General features: G+C 43.5%; 1 protein-coding gene across 2 annotated transcripts in view; it reads right to left on the bottom strand.

The window, feature by feature from the left end:
- Positions 1 to 8753: 8753 nt before the first annotated feature.
- The window catches only part of LOC144158262 (zinc finger and BTB domain-containing protein 8A.1-B-like), a 39636-nt gene continuing 23783 nt past the window's right edge, over positions 8754 to 24606 (bottom strand). Inside the window, exons 1-2 of one of the 2 annotated variants that reach the window (XM_077689024.1) lie at positions 19872 to 21148; positions 8754 to 13704 (exon numbers count right to left, since the gene is read on the bottom strand). In XM_077689024.1, coding sequence (XP_077545150.1) covers positions 13313 to 13704; positions 19872 to 19908 — 429 coding nt within the window. In that variant the 5' untranslated portion in view covers positions 19909 to 21148 and the 3' untranslated portion in view covers positions 8754 to 13312. Of the gene's footprint in view, positions 13705 to 19871; positions 21149 to 24606 lie in introns of those variants that run through there. The other variant, XM_077689023.1, reaches the window with a different exon arrangement.

Consider the following 24606-nt stretch of genomic DNA (forward strand, 5'->3'; position numbering starts at 1 on the left):
CACGGCTGCCTGCTTGCAAGCGCGCCCTCAGGGCTGTAGGGCATTTTTGAAGCAATAAACGTTTGTTGTCATGTGGTCTGGCTGAAAGCGGAGTTTAAGTTCGTCACTCAAACTCCCTGGCACTCAAAACACCAAATAAACGTCAAAACTGTGCGTACAGGCTCAGGCATAGAAGAGGTTGGTACACAGCGCCGACAACGGGGGATCGTCACAGGAAATGCGAGAAATCCACGAAGCTCACTAGCGACAGCCAGTAGGCAGCCATTGCCTCAATGACGTCATTTAGGCCATGTCAGGTGTGCATAACGAGGAAAATTGAAGGGAGCGCGGTTGGTTTTTCCGCCTTTTCCACAGCAATTTGCGGGCTCACCGCTTCACGTGCACGTGTAATATTTGGCTTAGGTATTCCTGGCAGTGTAATCTAAATGTCGCGCATGTTTACTTGCACTTCTCAGAGTGTTGCAGGGTCCCTTTAACACGAAATTGTTTTATACCTCAATACTCCAATATTTCACTGACGTCATATACGTCGCGGAAATGATGCCAGTACACCTTTGCCAAAGCGACCCGCCAGCAGGACGTCGCTCGACAAGCACACCCACAAGACAGGCACCTACCCGCAAATCACGCTGAGCTGCAAATTTCGCTGCACTTTTCAATTTCGTGTTTTACGAATTCCTATGACAGAGGGATCGACCACAGTTCTTTTTTTCACTTGCTCACGGCCCGCCTTACTTTGTATCTATAGCCTATGCAGTAGAGCACCTCACAAGGAATGGTTGTTTAAAAAATTTCCCCGCATTTCCCCGAGGGGAAGAATGTGAAAGTGCGAATGCAGGAGTTGAATTCGCGCGGTTCGGTAATGTTCGCGAAAGAGAGATCACACACACACACACACAACTACAAAGAAAGAAAGATGCATTTATGCACAGACACCTATTTGTGTTGTCGTTGTACTTGATTGCTAGAGCGGATCTCAGCTTTGAAATTTCGTGTCAGTACTCCTTTAAGCGGGTGCATTAGCCCTTCTCACGCCCGATTCCTGGCCAATCCCCCACGTGGGTATGTGCCATGCACAGACACCTATTTGTGTTGTCGTTGTACTTGATTGCTAGAGCGGATCTCAGCTTTGAAATTTCGTGTCAGTACTCCTTTAAGCAGGTGCATTAGCCCTTCCCACGCCCGATTCCTGGCCAATCCCCCACGTGGGTATGTGCCATGTCAGCGGCCAGGCAGCGCGCGCCCATCTCCCCCGTTGCCAAGGAAGACGAGGAGCGCGCGCACCCGCAGCTGTTGCTATGTGGACGGACGGCGGTCAACGGAATTCAGGGTCCCTTATAAAGTGCATTTGCACTTAAAAGCAATATACATACACACGACACAATAGCGCATCGCAGTGAAAAGTAGTTTAGGAAACTCTACGTGCACTAGGCTCACAATTTTATGCTCAATGGATAATTTTATGCTTTAACATTAAAATCTGAGGGCATCTTTACATTCTTTAGCAATTCTCTACGCCAAACCAAAATTAGTCAATTTAACGGCCCTAGGTGCTCTTTCTGGGTTTTGGCAGCGAGTAATGTTTTGGATATATGTTAAGGTTGTTTTTTATTTGTGTAAATAAATCCGCTTTGTTGACTAGTTATTTTGAAACACGAGAGGGCACTTAACCCATATATCGCTGGAATTTTTGTTTGAACCATAATTTCATTTGCTGTTTTTTAAGCCTGGTACTCTATGAGCTTACAAACGAAAAATTGAGCTAATAGTGCAAGTATTAATAATTAACTAGATAATATTTGTAATTATTATTATTATTATTATTAACTTCAATTATTGAGCAATATTTTAATTATTTCATTAATGCCTTCTTATTTTAATGTATAAAAATCATTATCTTTATAAAAATGTCAATGTTGCACATAATTTGAAACAAAACTGCACACAGCAGCACAATATTCTATTCCGAGATAGGTACCATGCAGCAAAGCACTTCCGGCGGGTTACAGTAGCTAATTAAACGGATTTATGCGTGCCCCACCTGTAGACTGATCTAAGAGATACCAAACCCCTTTTATAACCGAAAAAATGCGTAAAATAAAACCAAGACATTTTACAGTAAAAAATCTCGGGTGTTGAACACAATTTTCCACTGCCGGGAGTCGCACACAAGTCATTCGTGCCAAAACCCGCTATTCTACGGCTAGGCCACTCACTCAAACTGAACAGCGGGGTCTTCTAGCAGCTGCTGAAAACAATAAAACTTTTCGATATAACACGGGATGCGTACAGGAGGAGGCGGGTTCATACCCACAAGAGAAAAAAATCTAGCAACAACTGCAGTGCCCAGCTGGGCCATCTTGCCTAGGCAATGTTCACCAGGGACGCTTCGGCAGCAGAAGCACAAGGATTGAGTCGGCGCAATGCCACGAAGATAAAGGGTGCTCTGAAAGCACTTTCCTTTTTCACTCCAGATTAATGCCCCTGGTGAATTATGGTAAAGACAGAAGCTGGAGCACCAGCAGCCACTGTAAGCTTTAAACTGCACTACATGTGGAGCCTAACCCGCCTTAATTTGCTGGAACTCATTATTTTGCATGTGTTTCAGTGAGGCATTTCTTGCTTTCAAGTAGGTTTGACATCATGAATCAAATATTGCCTCATCCACATCAACGTTTGAAAATTTATCTTTTAACTGCCCTACAGATACTCCTGATGTTCTTATTATAACATGACGTTGAAGCGCAGTCAGGTGAAATCAGTACATCCCAGTAAGTTTCTCGTGAAATCAAAGCAAACGAAATATAAGCAAAGTTTATTTTTATGCTCATCCAGCAAGTAGTAAAAGCAACACTGCAAGAAACTCAAAGCACACAAGACCAACCCAGGGATGCACAATTGAGGTACTCATCATTTAACGCCACATGGTGGCGAAGTGACTGAGGTTGTCCAACTCGAAACTGAACACACATTCGCAGAAATTTCACTTTAATGGTGTTGGAATATGTGAGCGCAAACGTTACACTTAAATTTTTAATGCACAAATGTGTATGTGTTCCATGAGAAGCAGCACTGGCCACTTTGGCGAAACAAAATATAATGAGCACGAGTGAACCAAAGCCGGGGGCACACTGTTGAGGAGTGCTGCAGGTTTGCAATGTGATGCAGCATGTTGAAATTGAATGCACGTTTTCAGATGTTTCCCTTGAACGGTCTTTCACTGTGAGTGCAAATTTTGAATTACTATCCCCCCCTGTAGGCCATCCGTGTGAAGCTGCACTGGCCATTTAGGTAAAAAAGAACTTGAAATTGAGTGAAACCAAGTCTGAGTTGTGCTCTTCAGTACTGGTGCATGTTGGCAATGTGATTTCGCATGCTCGACTTAAAACTAAATGCACGGCCACAGAAGTTGCACTTAAACGGCTTCTCGCCCGTGTGACTGCGCATGTGCACCACAACATGCTGCTTCTGTGTAAAGGCCCGGGAACAGATGGCGCACTTATATGGTTTTTCTCCTGTATGGATGCGTATGTGCCGCGTCAGGCTGGTTTTTAAATCGGTGGTGTATGGGCAGAAGTCACGGGAGAGCCGGTGCTTTTGGTTACCCTTAGGTAGCATGCATGCAGGAGGTCTGATGACCACAGTTTCGTCAATGCTATTGTTTTTCCAATTGGGATTGTCAGCATCCAGTTGGCTTGCATGCGGTGGACCAGGACGTTCCAGCCCTTGGCTTGTTTGATACCGCGAGTTTCTGTCAGCTGAAAAAAAGCGAACATACTTATTCCATGAGCAAAAATATTATTAACAAGCAGTGCTCGAACTCTGCTGGACATTGAAAAATAAAGATTGAAACTAGACAGGAGAACTAAATCAACTGTTTACAAGGAAGCTTCAATGTAGGCACAAATGTTTGGTCCCACTACAGTCGATATTGCATTGCTTAAAATATTTTCATGCTTTTCGATTGGACCAATTAGAAAACAATTCCTAGACAAACATTGTTTCAGGAAGTTTCTGCTATTGTACGGCTGTTACAAAAACAATTATTGTTACCTAAGTAAAGAAGCTTCTGGCAAGACGTACAACTTGTGGATAAAGCAACAAAAAGTGCATTTGGTACAAGTATACTTATGGTCTTTTCCCCAGGCACAAAACCAGTTTACCTAAGTGGAGAAGCTTCTGGCAAGACGTACAACTTGTGGATAAAGCAACAAAAAGTGCATTTGGTAGTATACTTATGGTCTTTTCCCCAGGCACAAAACCAGTTACAAGAAATGCACCATCGGTTTTTGTAAAGATGTCAAGTATCTTCAAGAAATGCGAGAATCCCGGATAATCCAAGAAATGCAAAAATTAAGCTTCTCGGTAAGCAAGCTGGCAAGTAAACAAGTCTGCAATGCTGCAAGTACTCGGCCTTTCACTTTTACATGAATCGATAAACTCAGTCAGTGCAGGCATCTGCAATGCATGTGTATGTGGCTATGGGTTGAGACAAGTTTCTCCCTAGACACTGGTTGACTAAATAGTTTGGATGTGATTGGCCTAGAACTTCTGGGAAACTCCGTCATTAGGCATCACATGTGGGTATGAATAAGTGGTAGCACCCGCATTTGCTTTTCCCGCCATTTCCAGTTGGATTGAAATCTACGAGTGCTGATAAACTCCTTTTTGCCTCATAGCCCTTAAAACTAGTTCAATTTTCGGTTTGAAGTTGTACACCGATAAAGCACTAAATATAGCTGTTTTTGAGAAGGGTGCGTTATTCACAGAATCAAATATGCCTTCACACTCGAAGACGTTGAGTGACAGACGACACAAAGAACCAATATAAATAGGGCCTACCAATACTATATGTTTTGAATGCGTTTTTTCCTCCTGTAGCGAGCTCTAAACAAATCTCACAATAAAATGGGAGCACTTAGGATGTCGACTGTGTGACCCTCCTCTTGCTAAAGTTTTCATTGACAGATATGCAAACAATGGCCAGTTGTTGTCCAAATTTTCAATGTTTTTCTTCAGATTGCCAGCATATAGATCACGCATCTTCTGACAAACATTTATGAGCCTTCATAGGGCAAACAAACTGGTCACAATGTACATCTCAATTTTTTGCCGGTAAGTGTAATGCATGATCTCAAAAAGCATTTTATAGTTATTCTTGGCATCATGAGAAGAAAAGTCGAGGAGCAGACCATTGTACAAAAGTTACGAGCAAGAAGGCTTCCATATTAGACATCGGCCACAGCGACAATCTACCAAAGAAATAGCTGTAGGTCTATCTGCAGTACTCTGAAATGCACCTTCACATCATTAATACAATCCCTCCTACAATATTCCAATTAGCAAGGCGCTTGTGTCACTCTGCTCAGTTTGTAAGAGCCACGCAGTTTACAGTCCATGCCAGCCACACTGCCATAGCACATTCTCTGAATTAAATTACAAAAAGTCGTCTGCAACTGTGCACACATGCAAGGCTCTTGAATTGTTTGACCCAATAAATAGCTGTGCTCCAATTTTGAATTTAGAAGCGTCGTAATCGTCAGTGACTGTTTTTTATAATGTACTGCACAAATACCATGACTCTAACCTTGTTTAGACATTAAATGCCATCAGTCCACCTGTATTACATACATATTTTTTTCAAGAAAGGGTAATGACATCACTAACACACAGTTTTGAAAATCGCAGGAACAGAATTTCGTGTGGAAACAACAAAAATACAAAGCCCAAAACATGCACTGCCTTTGAATGGTATTGAAAAAGTCTGAACTGCAAAGTAATCACACCATCTCCTTAATAAAGATGCATCCTCCTGAAACATTGTTGCTTTTTTGTCATTGGTGTTTTTCATCTAGCACTCATATTCAAAAGAATCAAGCAGTACGAAAAAGCAAGTGCTGATATTTCCAGCAAACAAGATGTCAGTAATGAAGCACACTAAGGGATGAGTGTAGATTCAGTTGTTCTCATAGTTGTACCTGTGATAGGTGTCCAAGAAGCAGCACAATATTGATTAGGTGCCCTGCATGATGCACACACATGTACAAAAGTAAAATCCCCCTAGTTTCCACACAAAAGAAACCCACGTCTTACCGCTTGCTCCTAAGCATGATTTCTGGTTAGCCATGGTCATTTTTGAAAAAGTTTACATAATCATTCTTACCAGCAAACTGCTTCAGGAATGCTGCGCTTTTCTGTCCATCACGGAATTTCTACAGAAAATATTTCTGCAAAGTTTTCTGCAACATTTTTACACTCGCCTCTGGCCTTTCTTTTTTAACAACCACCAGATAATGGCAAATTAGGCCTCAGTTTTTGCCAAAATGGAATGTGCATAATCAACCTTGCACTCCTTGGAATGCAGCTGCACTTGATTTGAAACCTCTCTGAAACAACTTAAGAGCTCAAAGTGTAAGAATAAGGAAACTGGAAAGAAAAACACTGTCACGTAACAGAAATGTAGACTTTATCAATTCCAGATACAAGTACAGCGTTTCATCTATTTCAGATACAAGTACGCAGCCAGTTCTTTTGTCCAATAATAATTCAGACTGCCCAATCATTGACCCCTTTTATCTTGAATCATACAGCACGAAAAGACCACTTCTCAAGACAATTTTGTCACGGCGTGTTCACTGGCACCTCTGCCAACTCTTCCTCCAAAGGGCGACAAAAAAGATCAACTGATCACTGTACATATTAAAACTTGCAAATATTAAGCCTAACAGACTTCAAAAATGCCAGGTTCCACCAATACTGGAAATTACACGATACTAATTCATCCCACTACTTCACTGCTTTCCCTCAATTTAATAAATTGTGTTCTTTACAACTGCAAATAGCAATGGTCTTTTAAAAACCATTTTACTTTGGCATGAACATAAACTCACAATGGCCAGCTCAAAATGGTGGTAGGCCTCAACAAAATAGCTGGCAGCAATTTCCCAGACCAGATATTGATGACAAAGAAAACACATTTGCCTCAATGAGAAATTTGGACTTTGACTATGAAATGGGTTCAGGTGACAAGACAACACCATGAAAACATGCTAGGCAGTGCTTCTGTGCTGTGAAGCACAGGCTACGATAACTCATTTCCCACACCTCTGATTCCCATTTTGTTTGGACCTGGAAAAGATATTTTTGGGCATCATAACGACACCAAAGTCTTACAACTTAGAGATTTCAAAAATGGAATTTTTTTTAAAGTGACCTTAAGACAAAATAAAATTTTGTTAAATTTGCAAGTAGCAGGTAATGGTAATGCACTCAGCTTCATACCAGCCACGAAAGACAGTTTTTAGCAAAAAAATGTCAGCAATATTGAAAAATGTTCAAATTATGTGCTAAAACACTGCATTATTGCTTACAGTGCGAACAAGACTAAGAATGAAGAGAACGGCTACATGGGCAAAAATACATAGCCACTCCCTTTGCCCTTCATTTGGTGTATGTGCTGTAAGCAATAATTCAGAGGAGATTCAACTCGCCAAAACTACGGCCTCCGCGATCAGCTGCCGGCAGCGCGCCGTTGCTTCGGCCGTCCCATTCGGCACATCCCGCAGCAAAAAAAATGTTATGTGGCTCACTCCGCAACGTGCTACGAGGTGGCGGTGTTAGCCGATGGTCCGGCCGCTCGCACCGACACCTACGAATGGGTTGTTGGAGATTGTGTGGCTGGGTGTCTTCGCTGTCGTAATTCCTCTTAACTCCCCTGCGGGCGTTAATTTTGATGAAATAAGAGACTTGACAATGATTTTATGAAGTCGGCTTGTTTCAGCTGTTCAGAGAAACTTATCTAAATGAAGCAAAGGTGTGTCAGCATTCAACAAAAGGTTGACCATGTTTCAACCGAGGAGCGAGCATACGGAATGGCGCCCAATACTTCCTCGGTGGTAATTTAGAGAGTGATTAACCAGTTTGAGGTTGCCATGACATATTGTTGCAACGGTCACCGACCAGGCCCCATCGCGCAAGAAACTTTAGCATCCAGGCGACTGCAACGCAAATTGAAATTATAGGCATATATATGAAATTTTTCACCGCACTGAAATGTTCTGTTTGTGGCAGGCGCACGCTTTGAGATCTAAATTGGTGAATAAAAGTACTGGGTGTATTGAAAAAAAAGTTTACTGCAGCTCCCCTCTGTGAAGGCTGACCAGCGGACCAGCAGGGTGCAATCGAAGTGCATGAAAGAAGCACGTTGTTTGTAATTTGTGATGGAACGTATACTCCTTAGTTAATTGGCTTAATGACACTTGGAGGGACTAATGTTTATTGTAGCGGACAACCATGGAGCTGTCCATTTTCCTCATGTAGATATATTGACAGAAGACGGGACTTCCAACTTCAGCTGTGAACTACGTATGGTGAAAAGCAGGTAAAACCTCGCATAATGTTTGAGTTGTTTCCGCTGCTAATTGCCAGATTTGTTTCGCGAAAGTTTTCATAAAACAAAAGTTACAGCCCGTTTTTGTATTTATATACTCCCCACGGGGCCATGTAGAACAGACTGGAATTCCGCGATGTTTATAACGTCGCTGTAAACTAATTATTACAATTAAATGAAGCAAAGTGTAATGATGGAACCGCCCTGCCCTGGTGACCAATTTCTTTGTGATTCTTTTATGACCGAGATTAGATCAACATATACAGAGCAAACACCAGAAAGTTGGCTTTGCCGCAAGATATATACTCCCCACTGGGCCATGTAGAGCAGACTGGAATTCCGCGATGTTTACAGGGTGTCTAGCAAATTGCCTAATTCAATTTCCCTGACTCTTCCATGTTTTCCATGACCATTTTAAACGAAATTCCCTGACCTGTACAACAGGCGCCATTTTGTGTAAATGGTCCGTGAAGCATATAAAAAGCATATACAAAACACATTAACTTCAGTTTGAGGTTTGCTTGCCTTCTGTTACGGCTTCAGAGAGTTTATTTCATCTTGCGGGATAGAAGCTTCAAGTGCGCTTCAGCAAGCACCTTTTGTTTTTGTTTTTTATTGTCCTGGCTCGACATGCAACGGGAACCGCATGGTGCGTTTTTGCACGCGATTCGGGCGCGTCGGCGTTGCGCGTGCGATTTTTTGACGCCCGCGTCGACGATTCGCGCGCGCGGCAGCTTCGGCCTCGCTCAGAAAATGACGCGCGTCGCGCGAGGCAGTGGGAGGAGCCTGCCGACTTGCGCCAATGGAGAGCCGCACGCCTCATGGCGGCAGTTTCGAAGCTCTCGAAATGTTTAGGCTTACCACCCTGGCAGGTATTGCATGGGCGCTTTCACTAGCGGCGCGGATTATGTTTTCCGCCCACATTATAAGCTTCTTTACCTCACAAGCAACTTCGTGCGTGCCTTGTGTGGCATTTTAGAGAGCGCTTAGATGTGGTCGTTCGAGCTCCCGTCACCAGTTCGCGGTCGAAGCCGCCGCCATGTTTCCGCTGCCGGCAGCACCGCGCGCAGCGTGCAGGCGGTTCTGCGGCAGCGTCAGAACGTCTGGGACATGCGCGGCGCATTTTCGCGAGCAGAAAACGCCCCACGCGGTTCACGCTAAACCATGTCATGTTCCTTTTTGATTAGGTAATTCTGGCTCCTGATGTCATAAGAAAGAAGTTCTATCAAGATTAGCTCCAAAAAAAGCGCTTACTTTTAAAATTCGCTGGAAAAAAAAGCGCGTTGTGCGTGCGATTTGGGCACCACCTACATCGACCCTCTGCGCAAGTGCAACCAGCAACCTAAGCCAGCTGCGAGCTGCATGAGCCGCACGGCGAGTTTCGGCACGCGATTCGTGCGCGGTATTTTCACGGCCGCGTCGACGATTTCGTGCCTGCGGTGGCTACTTTCCTGCACAAGGAAGTGCGTTTGTGCCTTGAGTAGCATTTTAAAGAGCGGTTAGAAGCGGTCGTTGGAGCTACCGCACTACTCCGCGGCCGGTGCAGCGGCCATGTTGCCGGCGCCTGCTGCTCGGCACGCACCGTGCAGGTGGTTTTCGCGGCGGCGTCAGCGCGCCCCGTGCGCGGCGCGTTTTTGCTTGCAGAAAAACCAGAAAACGTTTCATGCGGTTCACGCTTTCGTCGCGCGCGAACGTGTTGCGTTCGGTAACTTCTTGGGGGCCCCCCCCAACACTGGTTTCCCCTATTCTGAAACTGTGGGCAGGCCCCGAAGTGGTTTTCCCTGACTGGTACTACTTGATTGAAAAATTCCCTGACAATTTCCTGACTTTTCCCGGTGGCGCAAAATTCCCTGACTTTTCCCGGTTCTCCCGGTCGCTAGACACCCTGGTTTATAACGTCACTGTAAACTAATTATGACAATTAAATGAAGCAAAGCATAATGATGGAACCGCCCTGGTGACGAATTTCTTTGTGATTTTTTTATGACGGAGATTAGATCAACATATACAAAGCAAACACCAGAAAGTTGGCTTTACCGCAAGATATATGCTGTCAATGCGACTTTTTTTCTACGCACCCTGTCGACGCTCGCAGCTATTGATTGTAACCTAGCCTGTAACACTTCACCTCTAAAACGTCCACAGAGACACTGCTTATTTGCAGGAATATGAATGCATTTTATTTTAAGCTATGCGATCCTCGATGTAGGTCCATCGTGGTTGTCACCTTCTATTTCGACAATGTCTTCGTCTTCAAAGGGATATGTCTGGCGTGTAATCTACGGGTCGTAACGGTTGAGGAGGTGCCGATTAGGAGTGGTTCCAGCTATAGCGAGAACTTGCGTCTTTGTAAGCCTTGCATCATTTTTTTTGTTCCCTTGCATCTTCTTGCGATGCCCCCCTCCTTTGGTCGCCCACGTTTCACAGCTCCCGCTGAGAACTGTGGACCTCAGTACCAGTCTATAAGGAAACAGCGCATTCACTGGCTATTTTTTAGGCGAAGCAGGTTTGACAGATGGCTATCCACCGCCCCCAAATTCAATTTCATGATCCAAATCCACCGTGTGTTTTTCTATTTTATTGTCTTTGCGCAGCCTGCAATTTTTGGAACCACACCTCGCTCGTGCTGACCCCGAACTCCAGATTTCTGCGTAATAGAGTATATAATGATCCCGCAGTGATTATGTAAATAAGTCATGCGGCTGCTGGACTCTGCTGTGCACTTGTGGTAGGTAACTGTTCAGGGTGCACAGAAATGGCTAACATTCAAACAAAACATAAAAGCCAAGTTACTTCTCAGATGGGACCTGAAATTAGTAATGAAAAGTTCTTGTATTTTAGGTATTCATACCAATCACAGTGATTATTATGCTTCACAGAAGGCACCAAAATACCTTTAAGAACGAAATAAAAATGGAGCATTTCTCTAAGTTAAACTTTTTTGTTTGTTGCAACTGAAACCGAAAACGTAATAGCATAATGCAGATGTGCCACGGAGATTACAATCTTGCTCAGGAATCACTCAACATAATTCACTTCCAGCGTTTTTCAGTCTAAACCACTATTACGTCCAATAAAAGTTGATTCGAATGCCAGAAAAAAAGCGGCCACCCGCTGTGTCAACTTAATAGCCTTGGCTGTACAAAACTGAATTAAGACCATACGGCCGCATAAGAAATAAGAATACCTGTTTATGTGTTGAACATCATTCAAACGCGGGAAATTTCGCAATGGCGGTATTATCGGAAAGACAGTCGGTTCCGTGGAGCGTAGTGCATGACAGCGCATGTGAAATAAACCCGCCTGGCCACCATCGTAGCTGACACAAATGCATCCCCAGGAGCTGTAATCAGGGTTCGTACAGAATATTTGACTGAAAATTCAAGGACTTTTCAAGGATGAAAATGGGCAAAATTCAAGGAGTGTTAGCAAAATATTATTTGCTTACAAGACTTAGGAAAGCAGTGCAGTTTTCGCATGGATTTCTTTTTCCACAGAAGCTGTTTGCCTTGACTAAATAGGTGAGGTTGTTTTTCGCTTCAGCTTCTTCCGAAAAACGGTCCGCGGATTCCAGCAGGCACTTGAGAGTTTTTTGAAGCTTTGACTTCCTCCCTTGCATCTTATCGAGCTCTTGCTCGAGCTCTTTTCTCTTTGAAGTTGCCTGCCGTGACAGTGCTTGTTTCTTTTGTTTGTCTAGGTATGCAGCATACCTATGCCGGTCTTGGCGCACTGACGCCTGTAACTCTTTTGGAATTGGAACGTTCAGCAGGCCGCCATGGTTTTTCACAGCCGCGTAGATAACTCGTTGAGAAATATACGACAGCTCTGCCAAATTCTCGACCGCAACCTGCTTGTTGATGTTGAAGCCTCTTTCCACTGAGGCCTGCCCATGGCTCAGGAGGAGAAGTTTCATCACAGCCCATAACTCCCGTAACTCCCGTGCTCCGTATTATTTTTGGACTGAAACTTGCACTTTCCGCCTGGCATCCTGTCAAAGTAAATTCGGACCGAGTACCGACCGACCGTTGATACAGCTTGCGTTGGATTGGATTGGATTTCTGGCTCGCATTTGTTGCCAGACGACGCAGGCGCTGCCGGTTTCGAAACCGAAACTTGCTGCTATTGCTCTTCTGTCAAGGCTACTTGTTTTCCCGGTCATTCCTCAGTAAATGCGTTTTTGAAATCAGTACAACTTACAGACATACGTTGTTCATTTGCTTTATTGAAACAAAGTCCACTAAATTTTCAAGGATTACAAGGAGCTCAATTATATTTAAGGAGTTTCAAGGGGCCTTGAATTAATGTTATCAAGTTCAAGGATATTCAAGGATTTCAAGGGTCTGTGCGAACTCTGTGTAATATTACTTTCCATTCCTTAGAGCAGCTATGGCTATTTATTTTTGTCATAACAAGCGCAAAAGCCGTAAAAAGCCATTTTGCGGACCGCCGCAGCACGGATGCCTGTTGCTTTCAACCATCGGCTCCGTGCACCATGGTGCGGCGGAAACCGGCAAAACGGCCTCTTCAAAATGGCGCTCCCTCTGGCTGAATGGGACGGTTGGAGCCGCCGGCTGCCGATCGCAAAGGCCGTGCCCGAACTGTCACGTTAATCTAAAACAGTTATCAGTTTGCTAACTAGACATTTGCATTGAAGTGATACAATCAAACTGAACAAGAGACCGTACCACAATCCCAGTCATGCTTGTTGGCAGTGGCTTAAGTAAATGGCTACCATTTGCACAAGCAAGATTCTGTGACATCTTAGAGACATTGCCACTGCTTTATCTGCTTTCTTTCATATTTCGATTACTTTCAAACTTTGCAATAAAATTGCTGTCCTTGTTATCAAGATAAAGCAGTACTTTTAATGAAGCACACTTAAATTGTGTGGTAGGCCTCTTTAAACCCAGGGGTAAACCATCACTACGAGCCATCTTTTGAAGCCTTGTGCACCTGTACCAGATGGCGGACTAGGCTTGACCTTACAGAAAACCCCCGGGAGCAGATTCTGCACTTGAACGGTCGTTCACCCGTGTGCACTCGGTTGTGGTTGACTATGTCACTCTTTTTCATGAACGTGCGCGAGCACACGCGGCACCGGTACTGCCTGCCGACCCTAAGAGGGCCGCCCACCATTCGGTGCACTATGCTGTAACGTTCACTGCAAGACTCTTCGGGGCATTCATCACCACTTTCTTCCTCCACTTCTATTGCTTGCACCTCATAGGGGTCTTCGGTCGGATCGATGGGTTCCACTTTGAGGGATATGAAATGAATCTCTGGGATCAGGTTGATGTCTTCTTGGTCTGCTACATCTGGGAATACAAAGAAAAGAGAAAAATTGAAGGTTGATTTCTATTTCACATGTACTTCAAATGCCGAATGAATAAAGTGGCAGTGTATTTATAAGCACACAAACACAATGCCTTCATCCTCAATATGGTATTGTGTTAGTGAAGTGCCGGTGACAGGTAGATCAAGATCTGTCTGCTTCGCAGCGACAGTGATGTGTTATACACTGAAATGCAAGGCAGAATCACAATTCCTTAGGATGGACAACGGCATGCACTACTATGGCACATTTTAATAAACTGTACAGTAGTTCATTATTAATTTTTACTAGGAATATTCAGACCCTTGAAAACAAAAACTGAACACATCAAGAATCAGCAGTTCCTATTCACGAAGTAATCACTTGAATATTTGCAGCATACACTTTCGCTTTTCCCACTACACCTTAGATTGAATAAACAAAGTACGAAAGTTGTCGTGGAGAAACTCTGGAAGCAAACACGTAAGCATGAACCAATATTCCCAGAAGCCAGGTTCCTCTCATGAAGGAACGATAAAACATAGACATCGAACAAGTGATGTTTGTAAAAACACACACACACACATGTATACACAACTTTTCACAGCACAGTTGATATGGCATTGTCTCTCAGTGAAGAAACCACAATTCTTTTCATTCCTCTGGACTAATAATGGTTACTGACTCCCTTTAGAGAGATCACAATCCTACTCTACTGCTCTGCAAAACCCTTAATGCAAAATATATAATAAATAACTGACACCAGCTCATGACAGTATTTGAGTTTTGCAGGCATCATGACACATGACAGTGAATCGTCATCGGGCGAGAAAATATGTCACAAAAAACATGTGAATGTTTCGGTTTGGTTACTTGAAGCTCCTGGTGGTATTAAATCAACAATGAAAGAGCAGTCTACTCTGCTAACTTGCAATGTGGCACCTTCCCTAGCCAACCTTTTCGGTGGAACATATATGTAAACACAAAAACATGAGTTTTCTGGGCTCCACCCAGCCATTTCACATGGAAGATCAGCTCGCAAAAAATGAACATATTTAACTACGAAAAAGCATTACAACAATTAGAAAAACAGTTCAATACTACACTGTATAGATGCTCATATACCACATGGTCAATGATAAGATACAAACTGTAGCCTATACCAGCACTGTAGGCATTACTGAATAACTGAAGACAATGCACCCACTATACGAAGTCATGACCACAGCACAAAAAAATGCAGAAAAACAATACAGCAGAAAAGCTTTTTTTATCTTTTTAGGTCATCATCTAATACAGGACCATGGCGGAAAACTTAGCAAGAACCCAATGCCGCTGAGTATAATGTTTGTTTCGGTGAATTTAGCAGGCGGCACGAATTTGACTTACATTAGGATAGGGTCCACAACACCTGACCAGTCTGTATGCCTGAAAAAATCAAACTATAAAAATGTCTGAAGTCAAGGGTATGACGGAAGCCCGTCTGGTTGGGATGCATTTTGAAGAAGAAAGACCAGGACGCCGACCACGAGTTCTTTCGAGTTCGAACAACCAGTTCTTTCGAGTTCTTTCGAACAACCACTTAGTTTCTGAGGCACTAACATATAAATACCTAGGCGTGCTCCTAACGGCAAATCTTTCATGGTCCAACCACATTAACGCCATGTGTGCTAAAGCCTCACGATCATTAGGATACTTACGCCGAAATTTGCATGCTTCTCCGTCTAACATTCGTCAACTAGCCTATAAAACATTTGTATTACCACAACTAGAATTCACGTCCTCAGTTCGGTCCCATCAAAATTATTTAGTTGACAAACTAGAAGCCGTACAAAATCGCGCAGCTCGGTTTATATCCAAATCATATGACTTCAGTTCAAGCATAACAAAAATAAAACAATCTTTCACTAGAACCATTGCATATCCGACGGCAAATCGCGCTTCTATGCATGTTTTACAAATACATTAATCGTGCCAGACAGTCCCCATCACCCACTGTAACCCCTCTTTCCACATCACGCAGATTATTTAATCAACACAGCTTCACCAGAATCTATGGCACCACAAACTCTTTCAATTCATCTGCTCTCCCACGTGCTATCCGGTTGTGGAACGATCTGCCTGATAATATCGTATCGCTGACTAGCCCAGAAACATTCCGCAATCACCTGCACAAGCATTTTTCCATGTAAAACCACCAAACAGGAACGCTGGTGTTCCTTTCTGTTAGCACCATGATGTTTTCCCTTTTCTTTCTTTTTTTTTTGCGGTTGCGGCTACCACACTAGATGTTATTATTAATTGTTCTAATTTTCTTGCCACTCTTGCTAGCTGTTATCATGTTCTTTTTCTCTTGTTTCACTGACGCGTTGCTGTATTATATATCTAGTTTTTGTATAACTTCTCTTGTTATTTTTTGTTTATCTGCTCTTTTTGCCCCCCTTACCCAATGCCCTGCTGGGCCTGTAAGGCATTTTGAATAAATAAATAAAAGAAAATTAACGTTTCGACTTCCACACGGAAGTATCTTGAATGGAAATAATCGCCTTAATTAGGTTTCACAACGCTGCGCAGAGAACTTGCGTAGATTGATGGCAGATTTCCAGCGTTCCTATTCAGCGTGTGTTCCGTCGTCTGTATGTGAAGCGATTCCAGTAGCAGGCGTGAGGTAGCATTTCTTTCTTTTGCTAGGACACGAGGCAGCAGACCAGTTGATTGTGTGCGATGTGGTACCGCAGTGCTCGGCAAGGGCGCTTGTCGACACGTGGTTCATGTTTACATCATTTCGATGTTGCTGCAGGCGCTTCGCAAAGTTTCCTGATTCGCCAATATAGACGTAATGGCAATTTGCACAAGGAATGACGTAGACAACTCCTGGATACCTCTCGGCAGTTTGTCCTTCACATTCACAAGTTCATGCCTTAGTTTGCGAGACGGCACATGCGCAGTTTGCACGTTGTATGAGCGGAGTATGCGTGACAGAGCGTCGCTGATGCCAGGCATGTATGGAATTGCCACCCGCTTTTGAGGTCCGACGTCGGCAGCATGCGCAGGGCTAAATCGCTGCCGCTGAACAGAGTCGATGAAGCCCTCAGGGTAACCACATGATGAAAGCTCGTAGCGAACTGGCGCATTGCGCACCACTCGGTCCTCTGGCTTGCTGCAGATCCTGTCCGCTCTGCAGAAAAGGGAGGAGACCACAGACCACTTCTGTGCTGCCGGATGCACCGAATTAAAGTGTAGGTACCGGCCAATGCGTCTTCTTTCTGAACACCGCTGAGTCTTCTTTCTGAACACCACGCTGTACCGCCTCAACACAAGCTCCTCTGCCACAACGGATCCGCTCAAGCAATATATGGTCTACCCAAGCTGCACAAGCCAGGTCTTCCTTTGCGGCCAATAGTGAACTTTACCCGTTCACCGCTACACAGGCTCTCCGGCTTCCTGCATCGCGTCGTCTCCCCACTCGTCGGAAGCAGCCCAGCCCATCTCCGCAACAATGAGGACTTCATTGAAAAGGTTCAAAACCTTCAGCTCGACGTCTCCGATACCATGGTGTCGTTTGACGTAGTCTCACTGTTTACGAGCCTTCCCATTGATTTGGCTGTGGAGATCTGCACCTCCGCACTGAGTAGTGATCCCAGGCTACCAGAGAGAAGCCCCACAAAGGCACACGACCTAGGTTGGCTACTTCATTTTTGTTTGTCCAGCACATACTTCACATTTAATGAGAAATTCTTCAAGCAAGTTCATGGAGCGGCAGTGGGCGCATCGATTTTCGTGAGTCGGCAACCTGACAATGGAGGCACTCGAAGAGCATGCCCTCGCCTCTTTTGCACCGCAACCGAAGGCGTTCCTGCGCTACTACGATGACTTTTGTGTGCTGCCAAGACTCTCTACAGTCTTTCACTGCTCACCTCAATGAAATGGAACCGGTCATCCAATTTGCGACTGAGGAAAAGGCCGACGGGCATCTGGCATTTTTAGACGTCCTGGTGAAGCATGGTGTGGGGCTATCCTTTGCGGTGTTCAGAAAAAAGACTCACACCGGCTGGTACCTACACTTTAATTCGGTGCATCCGGCAGCACAGAAGCAGTCTGTGGTCTCCTCCCTTTTCTGCAGAGCGGACGAGATCTGCAGGAAGCCAGAGGACCGTGTGGCAGACAATGTGCGAGTTCGCTACGAACTTTCATCGTGCAGTCACCCTGAGGGATTCATAGATTCTGTTCAGCGGCAGCGTCCTCACCCTGCGCATGCTCCCGACGTCAGACCTCCAAAGCGGGTAGAAATTCCGTACATGCCTGGCATCAGCGAGGCTCTGTCACGCATACTCCGCTCATACAACGTGCAAACTGTGCATGTGCTGTCTTGCAAACTAAGGCATGAACTTGTGAACGTAAAGGACAAACTGCCGAGAGGTATCCAGGAGTTGTCTACGTCATTCATTCTGCAGATTGCAATTACGTCTATATTGGCAAATCAGGAAACTTTGCGAAGCACCTGCAGCAAAATCGAAATGATGTAAACAAAGACCACGTGTCGACAAGCGCCCATGCCAAGCACTGCGGTACCACATCGCACACAATCAACTGGTCTGCTGCATGTGTCCTAGCAAAAGAAAGGAATGCTACCTCACGCCTTCTACTGGAATCGCTTCACATACAGACGACGGAACACACACTGAATAGGAATGCTGGAAATCTGCCATCAATCTACGCAAGTTGTCTGCACAGCGTTGTGAAATGTACTTAAGGCGATTATTTCCGTTCAGGATTTTATTGTGACCAAGACTTCTGAGTTTCGAAGCCAAAATGTTAATTTCCTTTTAAACACGAAAAAACTCGCGGTCAGTATCCTGGTCTTTCTTCTATAAAAATGTCTGTATCAAGTTTCTTGGGTGCACAATTTTGTGGTATTTAGAACCCGAATAAGGTTCAAAAGCTACAAGAGCTTTTGACCAAACAAGTTGCCCATTTGTATTCTACATAGCCATAGAAGATTGGACTCTACAAAGTATTTCAAGATTTCTGTACCCGCACACAAGCATTCATTTGAATTCTCTTTGTGTTTTGCTACAATCAAAGGTAATATATCTGTGAGCAACTATTCTACAAGTGTTGAATTGGCTTGCATGACGGTTGCGTGGTTTTGCTGGAATGCTGAACGCGTTCCTGGTACATAATGCAACAGGTGATTCATTGAAAGGTGATACTGCTATGCCAGGCGAAAAACTTGAAGACATTACTAACAACAGATAGCTTGCTTTTATCCTGCAGGGGGTTGCAGAAAGACTTTCTTGCACTACCGACTTTTCAAAAGTGGCAGCCCTTGTGCAGCTAAACTGTGCCAGCTGCCTGCATCCTCTTAGTTTTGAAATCAACTTAGTTACCTTTTAAAGGTGTAATGACACGAAATTTCAAAGCTGAGACAGCTATGTTAAAGGCTTCCCTTTGTATATGTGGATATCTCCCAGAAAGTTTAAACAGTAACTGTTCAGTATAACATATTTTAAACCTTTTTGCGCACGAGAGAGCTCAGAACAGAGACCCTTTCACAATCGGCATCAACATCACACCATCTGCTCCTCCTGGCCTCAAACTGCTGACGTGAGGGCCCCTGTGGCGGTTGACACATCTGCTCCAGCATGTGTATTAATTGCGTCACGGGTTTTGGGGCGGACATAATGCTGCCTGGGCGCATGGTGATGGTGGAAAGCATGGCCAGTCGGGGCGCGCGCAAGCACTCCGCACGTGCTTGCACAGCGGCAGCGGTGTGACGAGAACGGTGACATCATGAGTGCCCTCCACACATGACGGCTGCCTCGGTGTTCGTTCTGCGAAACAGAAACTGGCACAAATAAACGAGGCTTTAAAAATTATTTACGCTGCCACCAATTGTCTAATAGGCCATTCTATGATTACTGGGACATGTAGACACCAATAACAGCGAAAAACGTAACACGAGAAATTCATGTCAGTATTCCTTTGTTAAAGTATATATAAGGTTACATGCCAAAATGAAATGAAAATAAGCAGAAAAACATTCTACAAGAGAGATGGGTGCTTATAGTTCCTAGGTAGCCAAAAATCTCTAAGCTCACAACAAACTATTTGCATATTCGGTGACGAGACAAACAGGTGATAAAGTGCTGTAGCCACAAAATCAATCACCGATGAAACCACCTCGACAGCTCAGGCACAGCGCCATGTTTCGAAAGGTGACTTGTTTGCTTGGCAACTTGGTTTCTTAAAAAAACCCACAAAAGTGCAAAAGCTGGAAAAGAAAGAACACTAGCTGTTATGATAGCCAACCAAATATTTAAACAGATTAGGTAGCAGACATGCTTGCATCTGCTAGGTTGGTTATTGGCAGATGACAGCAGGCAAGCTTTGATGTAACAGATGAGGCAAAAACTATACAGAAATATGTATTTTTTCACCACATAGCTTTACAATATATGCACTATGTCTTTTATTCATCTTACCAGTTACTCGGTTTCACAAACAGGCCCTCTGGGTGTAAATTACCTCAAGGTATAGTAATTATTAGCAGCAGGCTGATAAACTGAGACACAGCCAGTTGATATTTAAACGAACAACTACATAACAAATCAAAAAAAGGTTTGAATACATTGGGCATGCCCTTTAAGGAAACAGTGATATACTGTACTGTACGGAACTGTACAGGAATGGTAAAAACCAAAAAATAAATTACTGAAGGTAACCGGTATAAAATAAGGTATCTTAGAAGATAATGCAACCAACCCTACCAACATCCTGGCAGTTTAAAGCAGAATTTTTAATGTGTTGTCAATTAAAAAAAAACATTGCTAAAAAACATAATACCTCAAAGCCCAAAGTCGCAAAATTTTCAAGATAAGCGGAGGTTCGAGTTAAGCAAAACGCCAAAACGTTTTGGCCAGGCCACTGAAATAAGCGCTAGTGCTGGTTACAAAAGCTCCACTGCAGAAAGAACTGTCTGAACAACCTCCTTTGTGCACTTGCAGAGGATGGGTACGGTCGTGGTCCGACTTACCAATAAAGAACCAGAGACCCACGAGCAAAAATCAACACCTAGGTGCACCACAGTGGCACAAGTTATCATTCCCACAGTTGCTTGCCACGTTGGTTAGAAAATGAGCGTGGCGGCGGGAATTTCGATGTTCCCGCTCACCACCGCATTTGGCGCGCAGTGGGAGCTAAGCATTCGCAGGGAGATTTTATCAGCTACCTGTTGTGAACTTTGGATTGTGTCCTCTCAGTCAACATTTCAAGATATCCGTGAAAAAATGTTTGAAATAAAGGGTGGAAAATACATAGCACCCATAAAAGGTAAATGGCAGCAAAAGCTTTCGGCTTAACCAATATTTCAAGACATACGATGAATATTTCAATGAGAGTTTAGTGTATATATAACCCCCCAAATTTTGCAATTCTCATTTCTGTTCACTAACTTCACTAACGTCCGGCAAAGTTCTATATGGCGTCTGTTTGCCTGGGTAGTACTGCTAATAGACGGGAGATAATTTTCAAGTTTAAACTACAGCCTGATTTCAATTACAAGTTCGTGTGTGAAATTACTTTAACATATTACTGCAGGACACATCTGTGAATTTTTAGTAGAAGGAGGGAATTGGACACCCTACCCTATCAGCCCTTCGTTAGGAGAACAAGGTGAAAGTGTTACAATTAGTCACCAGCTATCGGCAGTTTTAGTTGAGTATGGTGAAATCCAGAAATAGGAGAGCATAATAAGGATTTACTACTGTCAGATCTAAACAAAATTGTGCATTGATGTGAAAATTGGCTAATGCTGCTAAACCTTACCGGATTTAAACTAATATAACAGTATACAGGTGACTAGTATAGAATATCTAGTATAGTAGTAGTATAGAATACTAGTTAGTATAGAGAATAAGTAGTGTAAAATAGACTAGTATAGAATAACTAGAATAGAGGTGACAATTAGAGCAAAAGCTTAGTCTGTTCAATACAGTACCCAATGGAATGGAGGAGGGAGGGTGTGTCTGAGCATTTGCTAATGTTGGACCCAAAGAAATCATGTGGCCCAGACAAAATACGGACAGCATTCCTTCATAGTTACTGTGAGTGGATGTCATAATACATGCAGCTTTTGTTTCAAAAATCATAAGGGATAACTCAGTACCTCAGGACTAGCACGACGCGAATGTTGCTCCGACATATAAAGCTGGAAATAAACTGCCTGTGACAAACTATAGACCCATCTTGCTAACATCTGTGTGCTATAAAGTATTAGAGCATATGATACCCAAACACAGCCTTAACGTTTTACAAAAATGATTTGCTATGTCCATTTCAGCACGGCTTCAGATCTGGCCTTTCGACGGTCACGCAATTATTCAAAACTGTCCAAGATCTTTGCGAGGCTGTAGATGAATGCAAACAAAACAGGTAAACGTATGTATAGACTTTTCAAAGGCATTCCACAAGGTTCCGCACTATAAACTACTTTACAAATTGCAAAGACTAAGAATTAGTAGTGTTGATTGAGTATTATTGCTAAGGGCACCAAATTGACGAAACAAACTCCAATTGTGCCAAAATGAAGGATTAGACGCCAAGTTTTGGAATGTTAGTAGGAAGAAATTTCACAAGTTGTAGCATTGGTAGCTTAGCGAACATGATGCTTTAGTGCATACAGACACGATGTGTGGGACCCATGAAAAATTTGCTATAAGAACATCAAGTTACTTGCAGGAAGAAGTGTTAATTTCTTAACCCTTGTTCATGCATCCATTACAAAGCGTAACGTATTCTGCAATAAGTAAAACATGGCTGTGTACCCAGCTCAAAGGACCCCTGCAATGCTTTTCTTTCACGTACGTTTCGGTCTTTGCGTCTGTTCTTCATGTCATGCAGAGACAGACACAAAAAGAATTATGAAGATTACTGTAGACACTAAACAGCTATTGAATTTTTAAATTTAAAGGGACGGACAACCGTTTTTTATCGCGTATATGTTCTCTAGCACATATGAAAGCCAGCGCTTTACATAGCCCGGTAACCACAAGCAATTTCTAAACAAATTGGTGGAAACAATTTTAATTTGGCAGCAAACTTCCTGAAATCAGGAGGGTGGCGGTTCAGGGTCGGAACTTGACACTACAATATGGGTCCCTGTCACGTGACCTGCAAACCTAGCAGCTACTGTAACTGCTGAAACGTTTATTTACGTATTGAAAACCTTTCAACACAAGTATTTGTACAAGGTTAAATATATGTATTTCTAAACATTATTTTGATAATTTTAAAGACGCCACCCGCCGTCGCTGGGTGGCTCTCAGTGTGGCTAACTGAGCCTCTATGCCCAGAATCAATGGCAGCGTTCAGTAAACAGACCCAGTGAAGGAGCTTTGACGATTCTGCCTGAGTCAGGGCTGTTTGTTCTGCCAAAATATTTGATTTCAGTTTCTAAATACGCCAACAGCAGCTTAAAAAAAAACGTGCCCGGGGAGAATTGGACTTCCCAGCTCCACAACGTGAAGCCAGATTCTACCTATCGTCTATCCCAACAGAAGCACATTCATGCAAAATAGACCGTAGCATTAAAAAAACACATAAAGGAACAGGAAAGCCTATGATTGAAACTTTTCTAGCTGGGGACAAGTTTTCAAATGTCCTTTTTCATTTCCCATACAGACAAAAGCATGTTGCCGAGCTACTCCATGTCATGGTTGCCAGCATTATTTTTAGGAGGGACACATACGGCTCGTAGATCGAAAATTTTCAATTTACAAAGTTCTAGCAAAACTGTTTCTCGTCAAGGTGCTTTAAGTGATGCCCTTTCATTTGGGATAGAGAATATATACTCGACAAAAATCGGTTGTCTGTCCTTTTAGAAATACAAACAAATTGAACATTGCTTTCTCTCTTGAAAATCAGGTTAATGCTGTTCACTTTGTATTATCCCCGATCACATGGTATCACGAGACCAATCACAGCAGCGAAATATGCTACATTCCGGAAGTTTTAAACCCACGGTTGTCTGACCTGGGAAGCTCCTTTCCACACTTCTTGATGGTGTCATTCGGTGACACTGCACCAACTCCGCTGCTACAGTGCCAAGTGAGACAAGGCGGGGACGCATGTCGCCGCCTTGTAGTTTCGTGAAGGCGAGGACAAGTTACCGGCCCGTAGCTACATAGATGTGTTGCCACGCCTATTTTTATGAACTCTACCATACTCTTAAAAGTACTTTGGTTAACAGTGTGGCTACTCATAACAAGACTTATCTTGGAGTTATGCCCTAGGCGATATATAGTGTGAAGTGTGTGGGCTGATTTGCTACTGCTGGGTTGACGTGAACTCGACTAGTAGGTTCATAGAAGGCAAGAAACAGTTGCATATCCTTCTAAAAAAATGAATTTGTGAGATGCTCCCACCAAAAAAAAAAGTGGCCTCCACGAAGTCAACTACCAACCTTCAAAACAATATTTTCGTTCATTAACCGTTTGGCATTTCCAGCAACGTCACTTCATGCATAAGCTTGCATAAAATGCCTGGACGTCAACGAATACCTCTCTAGATGTGTAGTTTGTGTCATCTTTCAAAAATTCTTGCAGTGATCGCATTTGTTCATGCCAAACCGATCTTGCAGATCGGCCTCGTCATGCTAATATTACAAGAAATTTAGTCGCAGCTCCCTCATTTACCTCATTAGCTCAGTGGGCACAGTCACGCTCTCACTGACGCAGGCAAAGTTAGTCACAGAAAGAATGCACTGCTAATAATACAGTTGCCTTTGGGAACAGTTTTCTAACAAAATTGGCTTGGTTGAATTTGCTTCATGGTAGCCGATTGCTGCTAGAGAAAAAATGTGTGATTGTTTTTCAGTGAACGAAAAGGTGCTTCTTAGTGGGAAAAC

Source organism: Haemaphysalis longicornis, unplaced genomic scaffold (genome assembly GCF_048455015.1).
Source record: "Haemaphysalis longicornis isolate Haplotype H1 unplaced genomic scaffold, Haemaphysalis longicornis Haplotype H1 scaffold_10, whole genome shotgun sequence".
NCBI classification, from domain to species: domain Eukaryota; kingdom Metazoa; phylum Arthropoda; class Arachnida; order Ixodida; family Ixodidae; genus Haemaphysalis; species Haemaphysalis longicornis.